This window comes from Glycine soja, chromosome 17 (assembly GCF_004193775.1).
Source record: "Glycine soja cultivar W05 chromosome 17, ASM419377v2, whole genome shotgun sequence".
Classification (NCBI taxonomy): domain Eukaryota; kingdom Viridiplantae; phylum Streptophyta; class Magnoliopsida; order Fabales; family Fabaceae; genus Glycine; species Glycine soja.
Genome location: NC_041018.1, coordinates 13,497,879 through 13,505,370, shown reverse-complemented (window position 1 = coordinate 13,505,370; position 7,492 = coordinate 13,497,879). Strand labels below are relative to the sequence as shown.

At 35.6% G+C, this 7,492-nt stretch overlaps 1 protein-coding gene across 3 annotated transcripts; it reads right to left on the bottom strand.

The window, feature by feature from the left end:
- Positions 1 to 351: 351 nt before the first annotated feature.
- Positions 352 to 6,553, bottom strand: LOC114393991 (protein CROWDED NUCLEI 4-like). 3 transcript variants are annotated; one of them, XM_028355525.1, is made up of 8 exons: positions 6,190 to 6,553; positions 4,771 to 4,980; positions 4,412 to 4,665; positions 3,632 to 3,902; positions 3,447 to 3,530; positions 1,201 to 3,351; positions 978 to 1,072; positions 352 to 855 (listed from the first exon to the last, which is right to left on the bottom strand). In XM_028355525.1, the coding sequence occupies exons 1-6, from the start codon at positions 6,376 to 6,378 to the stop codon at positions 1,207 to 1,209; spliced, it is 3,153 nt and encodes a 1,050-aa protein (XP_028211326.1). In that variant the 5' UTR covers positions 6,379 to 6,553; the 3' UTR covers positions 352 to 855; positions 978 to 1,072; positions 1,201 to 1,206. The 3 variants fall into 3 exon arrangements, with proteins under 3 accessions (XP_028211326.1, XP_028211325.1, XP_028211327.1); XM_028355524.1 differs by having other exon boundaries at positions 978 to 1,055; XM_028355526.1 differs by having other exon boundaries at positions 978 to 1,046.
- Between the last annotated feature and the right edge of the window lie 939 nt (positions 6,554 to 7,492).

Here is a 7,492-nt window from a genome sequence, read left to right as displayed (position 1 = left end):
CGTGTCTTCTGAATTCTAAGGTGCCTCTCTTCTACAGTTCTACTTACTAGAAATCACGATAAGAATATACTAATAACATCAAATATCTTATTTGTAGAAAAATCAAATATCATACTTCATAATAAAATTTTATTTTTATTCATTATCCTAAAGATAATTCAGTAAAATGGTTTTTTTGATGCATTCCTTATATATACAACCAAATAACATGATAAATTAATTTTGGCCATCGATCTGCAGTTAGACATGTTTTTGCACCCGAAAAAAACAAAACTTGTTTGATTTCAATAAAAGATTTTTTTTGTGGGGTATTATTACATTTAAGTACAAACTCTTGAATAGTATGGTTGGTGACTTGGTAAAGAATTTGCGTATTAATATTAAGCATTCGAGGAACATAATTACGCAAAATAAAGAACCAGCAAAACACAAGCTTCAAATACATGCGATTCTGACCACCATCGTGTGTTATTGAAGACGCAAGCAAAATCACTATTGATGGCTACACGATGATATTCAGCGTTGTGTCCAAAACTCAAATCTGGAGGGTTTAAACACCACAAACAAAACCATGCTAGAATAATTCACTGAATCAGAAAACCAACACATTTTGGTAGAGCAACGTACCCTTGGCTGTGCATCTAACTTTGCTTATCTCTTTTTCTTTCCCTCGTTTTGGAGTACATAACATCCCTATTTTACGAACTATGATATCAACATTCTACCCCACCCTAAATTGCAATTTGCAACTGTATCCATTAAGTGTGTACACACAGCAGACATCTCCAAGTTAGTTCTACATACATTACCCAGCTCCAAGTCACTAACAAATGAAAAGTCCATTCCTATGACATCCTGCATTGCAAGAGGATGAATCCAATGAACATAGAAAAATTCATTGTGACATTATCTAATGAAAATGAACAGAAGATATAGTTGAGAGGAATGTACAGCTAAACATGTTTTAATTGACGCACCTCATACACTCCTAATATATACTTGTCTTAACCACACCAATTATAAGTACCAATACTCATACCCATCATCTGCAGTCCCTGTCCACAAACAACACCTGCATGAATATATAAGCAAAACTTATGCACAAAAGGAAACAGAAAAAAGCAGTACATTGAAAAGACTAGCCTGGATAAGAACCAAACTAAATTGAGGGGAGAAAAAAAATTGATTGTAAACCACTACCTAACACTAACAGTGCTCAGAAACCTGTTCATTGTTTCCTTTGGATATTTCTTCTGTGCTTCCCAATACACTAGAAGCACAAGGCAAAACATCTTCCTGTCTAGTTTTATAATTTGATTGATCAATTGTTTCTCCATGAAGATTACATTGATCTGCTCCCAATGTAGGACTCGGGAAATTATCTCTTGGTTCTTGACTGAGGATAGGGAGAACATCAAGTTTCTCGGAAGTCACTTCTGATACATGAATAACCTTATCAACCATTATTACTACACGAGTTTCTTCCGTGTTCCCTTGTGTTTGATTTGATGACGTTAACACCTGCTGGACCTTAGACACACCTGATTGGACCTTTTCATTGGTTTGTTCTTCTGCTCTCGATTTCTTATTTTGCCCCACATCTACAAATGGATTGCCAACTTTATCAGTCATGTTCCCCCTCCTTCTTTTTAGTCTGCCTGCACGATGTCCATCTGGAATCAGGAGAGCACTTTTTCCATTCACATCTTTAGCCTCAGATTCAATCTCACTTCTTCTAGCATCATCTAGAGAGGGTACTTCAACTATTACTTTTGGTTCTTCAAGAGCAAATCCTATTTCCTGTCTCTTGCCAATATTACCAAGTGGTTCGTCATTTTCCAAGTGCTTTTTCAGGTTACTAACATTACCTGTATCAGAACCCATGAGAAAATCCTCGTTTCTCTCAAGTGGCCTCTCAGGAGAATTTCTGAAAATTAGCTCCGTGCATCGTTTTATCCATGAGAATCGAACAGGGCTAGGAGGAGAAACAGTTGACTTCTGCACAAGTGGAGTATCAAACCCATTGCTGATTCTATCACCACCATGTGTAAGAGATTGATGCTTCAAGTTCTTCCTTGCAGAGATTTTCTTTTGGTTAGACTCCATATCAGATTTAAGCATTTCAGTGATAGCATTATCATCAGAGACAGCTTTCAAATCTTCTAGTTTTTTCAATTCTTCAGTCTGAGCATAAATTTCAATTCTATCAGCATGCAACAGTTCTCTCTGCTTTTGGAGCTTATCCCTTTGAACCTCGAGTTCCTCAATACAGTTAGTAAGTTCAGCCCATTCCCTATTTCTCCGTTCACGATCCAAATTTATCTCAGCTCGCTCAGTCTGAAGCCTTTTCATCTCCAAGGAAACCTGTTCCAACTCTTTTGCTGCTTTCTCTTTAAGAGCATTAATATACTGAAGTTCAGTGTTCTTTTCTTCCTCAAAAGCCTTTTCTCTTTCCTTCAAATAACTTTCCACCTCTTCACGTCTCTTCTCAATGAGGTTATTCAGCTCCTGCTTTTGCAACTCAATTTCCCGCAAGAAATCTGCTCGCTCTTGCTGCATCTTGCCAAACCATTCAGCATGTTCATGTGCCATCTTGTTCATGAACTTTTCTCGTTCACTAGCAAGAAACCCCAGATCTTGGTTGTACTGATTGTGCAGATTTTCTTTCTCTTCTCTTAGTTGGTCACGTTCATTCCTAATAAAAGTGGAAACCGCTTCCCTTTCCTTTGCTATAAATTCTGCTTCTTCCCGCAACTCTTCTTTTTTTTCATCAAGAAGCTCCCACTCAGCTTCAAACTTTGCCTTCTCAGCTTTCAGCTTCTCTGCCTCAGCCAAAAGCTCCAACTTCTGAGATCTTACAAGGTCAATCTCTTCCTTTAGTTTCACTTCCAAAATTGACAAGTCACCCGTTTCACTTTTCATGGCTTCCAGTTTCTCCTTTTCCATATCAACTTGTCTTATTTTATCTTCCAATGATTCCAAAGACTTCTGCACATCTTGTTTTGCCTGTTCAACATGATCTTTCTCCTTCTGCAAAAGCACTTTATTTAACTCAAAGTCCTTCTCAGCAGCACTCAACCTTTGATCTTTTTCTTCAAGAGCACTTGACAGGTCCTTCAGATCCTTCTCCTTCTCACTCAGCGACCTTGACAGAACTTCCAACTCATGCTGCCTTTCCAGGATTTGATCCTCACAATGTTTAAGATCAACCTCCTTCAACTCCCAAGCCCGTCTCTTTTCCTCAATTTCATTTTCAACCAATTTGCGCTGCATTTGCAGCTCAACTTCCAAGTTATATTTTTTGGTTCTCAGTGCGGCTTCCTGACTAGCAACAACTTTCTGTGTTTTATCCTACATTTTCCAGCAAAAAAAAAAAGAATAATGATATAGAGAAAAGGATCAGAACTAAAATGAAATGAAAAGTAAATAATTGTGAGAGAATGTACAGATTCTCTATTAGAAAGTTTCGCTTGAAATTCAAGTAACTCTTGTTCTTTCTTGCTCAGCTCAGATTTCCATTTAGCAAGTTCCTGTTTTCACACAACATAAATCAGCACATGAACAAGACAGAGATAGTAAGTATTTAATATTAATATCATCTTGAGCCAACAAAGAGTTTTCAAATATGAACCTCTTCTTGTTGTATTAAGGTTGCCTCCTTCAGTTTTAGGGTGGTTTTCTCGTCATATAGGGCTTCATGTTCCTTTTCAAATTTCACTTTTGTGTCCTCCAACTCTCTTTGAAGACGATTCAGTTCCTGAGACCTACTCAAAAAGTGTTCCTCTCTCTGGTTCAGCAAGGATTGTGATTGAAGTAATCTTTCCTGTTCTTGTTGCAAACCCTTTTGCCTTTCAGAAAGGGATTGCCTCTCAATAATCATCTCCTTATCTTTTTCATCACAACTGAGAGATAGAGAAAGAGAGAGATAAACATAATTACTGAAAAAATAAATATGAAGCTATCAAAATTTTCAATATAGTCACACATGCAACACGTGGAACTTATAACCACAAAACTTAATCACATGTTAGCATGTTGCTAATTGTTAAAAGGAGGTATGTTAACTGTTAGTTAGCTGCATCATGCATAATCTTGTCAATTGTATGAATTCAAAAATGAATGATTATATTAAGTAGAAGAATAATTCAAGTAATCAACTATGCAACCTGAAACCAAAAACAAAATTTGATACACTAATTTCGTTCTCCCTCAACTATAACTAAGATCTGTGTAAAAAAGTGCTCAGAATTGTTCAAGACAACCAACCATCTCTAGACAGCACAATATTGAGGCTCGGCTTAATGTGCTTAGATGCTTAAAATCACAAAAATGAACCAGGGAGATAGTAAGTAGTGAATTTCACACATTAATTATTATTATTACTATAATTATAAGTATACAAGCAACATACTCGGACTTGAAAGATATGATTTGCCGCCTGAGATTATCTTCACGTGCTTCAACATCATGAAGCTTCCTTTCTGCAACATTGTGATATCGCTTAGCCTCTGCCTGCAAAGATTCAGCAGCACGCACCTTGGCTTCAGCCTCTGTAAATTTTTTCTGTGCTTCATCTATTAATTGGCGTGCTTCAACAAATTTACTCTCAGCTGCAACCTTTGTTTCAGCACTTTCTGTACGCAGCTCATGCAAGGCCTTCTCAAGCTACAAAAGACAATAAAAAATACCTCTAGAAGTGTGAGCAAAATAGATATTTGGAAAAGCAAGCATGTATGGTTTTGCGAGGGGAGAACTATTCCGTAAACTTACACTTGCTATGCATGCATCTTTGATGCTTACTGTCTTCTTCAAACTTTCTTCACGTTTCTTTGATTCAGTTAACGCAGATTTATTCATGGTTGAATCATGTTTATGCATTAACTCGGATGATTCAGCCAAGGCCTTTACTTGCTCATACTTCGAAGCCAAATCCTTTTTCTCCAATATGAGAAGGCCCATGTGGTGCTGGTGATCATATATCTACACAACATATAAAGGTCAAAGTGAAAGCGAGAAAGGAATAACGAACTTTGTTAGCACTAACAGCAGGAAAGAAAATAGTGTATCTTATAAAAATGAAAGACCCCATAAACCTTGTATAGAGCATTCACTTGCAAATGCAATTCAATTAATGGGAGAAAGAGTTGGTTTGAGTGATAATAAACCAGTTCACAGTATAAGCATCAGATCATTTGTTCATCTGGCTTTGCAAGTGATGGGTACTAACCAACCAAACAGAAAAATTAATGGAAAGCTATTCAATTGACAGGGTATACAATGCAAGAGAACAGAATGCAGCAACCTATAATAGAAAGCAAACTTTGTAATTTATGATACATGCACCAGGATGAACAAAAAATTGGAAATGTCAGAGTAATATAATGTTGGTGGAGGACCAAATGAATTTTGGCCTGATTAACAACCCAAATGACAAGGAACCTTTCTAAACTCTTGGGCTACAAAGAGTTTAAAATTTTAATTTTTTTGGTCGTTGATGGGATATCATCACTGGAAAATCTGTAAAACTAATCCCTTGGACAAGAGGTGGTGTTTAGGTAAAGCCCTCCTCAGAATGGCGACTCTAGGATTTACATACTCCACTGGTCCACTTCCAACGCAAATTGCAAGAAATCAATGGTAATTTAAAATTGAAATTCAATCCACTGCACTATCAATGTATCAAAATTAAATCCAAACTTAAAACCATACAATTCAAAGCATTCTATAAAAGGAAAAACAGACCTGAATCCACAGTTTCCCCCAATACCACAAAATTCCAAACAACGACTTCTGCTTTCTATCCAATCATAACATCACCAGGAGCAGCTAATCACTAACTACTACGTTTAAAGATCATGAACACAGAATCTATCCACCGTAATTATCAAGAAAGTGGGACTCAACCAATAAAGCAGCAACGCAAAAAGAAGATCTCACACTAGGATAAACAAGATACCATATGAAGCGACATCCACACTGAAATTCATCATTAAACCCAAATAATTGCTAAGCCATCTCAAAAGACTATTAATGAATATTAAATAAATTATCCAAACCCACTCAACATAACAAATTACCTCACTAACCCGATCGCATTGCATGTTTCCAATAAACGGTTCCCCCAATTCAATTCAAACAAATTGCAATTAAAAATAAAAAGGTTATAGAGAGAGGAAGCGAACAACGAACCTCAGCTTCGAGCTTGGCGATGTAAGCAATAAGCGCAGCCTTATCTTTGTGCTTAATCGATTCCTCATCGAAGCCAGCGTCACGGAGGCGCTTCCAGATCTGTTCGTCGGAGAGAGGGTTTCTCAAAACCCTAGAACCCGGCGTAATGGACAAGTGCTTCGAGGAAGAATTCGGAGTCGACAGCTCCATCTCCGACTAACTCCAAAACGCGATTCTTCAAAAAATCACAAAACCCTCCCTCTCTCTCTCTCTTCGCTAATCTTGGCTTCGCTTCTTTCTACGGAGTTCTTTTTCTATCTCTTTGCTTTTGGGAATTTTAATTTTGACAGTTTGGAAGTGGAAGAAAAACGCACTTTACCACTCGCACACTGAAAAATAAAGCTCGCTACTTTTCTTTTTCGAGTGAGTGTGTGTTGGCGACGTGATGGGAGTCAAACGACCTCGTTTTGACTTTTTTTTATTTATTTATATTTTGAATTTGAATTTTCTTTTGGATTGTAGAGGCGCCTTTTACTTCAAATCCAGAGTGGAGCTGACTAGTGATGGAAAATGAAGATACGATTGCCCAGTGATATTTTCTTTTACCTTAAAATGCATTTTTTTCCTTTTATCAAATTTATTTGTTTATTTTTATCTTTAAAATATTTTAAATAACACTTTAAACATTTAAAAAATATTATTTAAAATATTTTAAAAACCAAAAATAAAACAAACACATTTTAGAAAACTAAAACAAAAAAAATTAAAGATAAAAATAAAATATTAAATTACAGGTAGGGGTGGGAATAGGCCAGGCCAGCCTACACCTATGACCTGACCTACATAAAGTCTGGTTTAAACTGACCTATTTAATTAAAAGGTTATGCTCAGACTTTTTTAAAAGCCTATTAAATTAAATAGATCATGTTTAGGTTTATTAAGAATTATAAATCTAATAGATATATATGTATATATATTTATATTATTTTTTTGGTACCAATATATACTTATTATTTTTTGCGTATAATTAATTTTTTTTAAAACTATCATACTTTGATTATAATGTGAGTCATGTGTCCTTTAATATTTCTCATTATTTTTATTGGTTTTTCTATTTCTGTTGATGTTTTCTTTTCCTTTAATTATTATATAATTATTACTACATATCTTAATAAACAGTATTTGGCTTTATTTTTTTTTATCGAAGATTATCTTTTGAAATTGACTGAGTTATAGACACGTTTGATTGATCTATTTGTCTTAAAATTGTAGAAAAATAAAACCGTAATAGGTGACTTCTCAAAATATTACATGGGATTTATTT

Excerpts from the sequence above, each read along its gene's own strand:
- LOC114393991 (XM_028355525.1), bottom strand. The coding sequence starts at position 6,378 with ATGGAGCTGTCGACTCCGAATTCTTCCTCGAAGCACTTGTCCATTACG. Across the intron at positions 4,666-4,770 it reads AAGATGCATGCATAGCAAGT|CTTGAGAAGGCCTTGCATGA; the intron begins GTAAGTTTACGG and ends TGTCTTTTGTAG. Across the intron at positions 3,531-3,631 it reads CCTTAATACAACAAGAAGAG|GAACTTGCTAAATGGAAATC; the intron begins GTTCATATTTGA and ends GTGTGAAAACAG.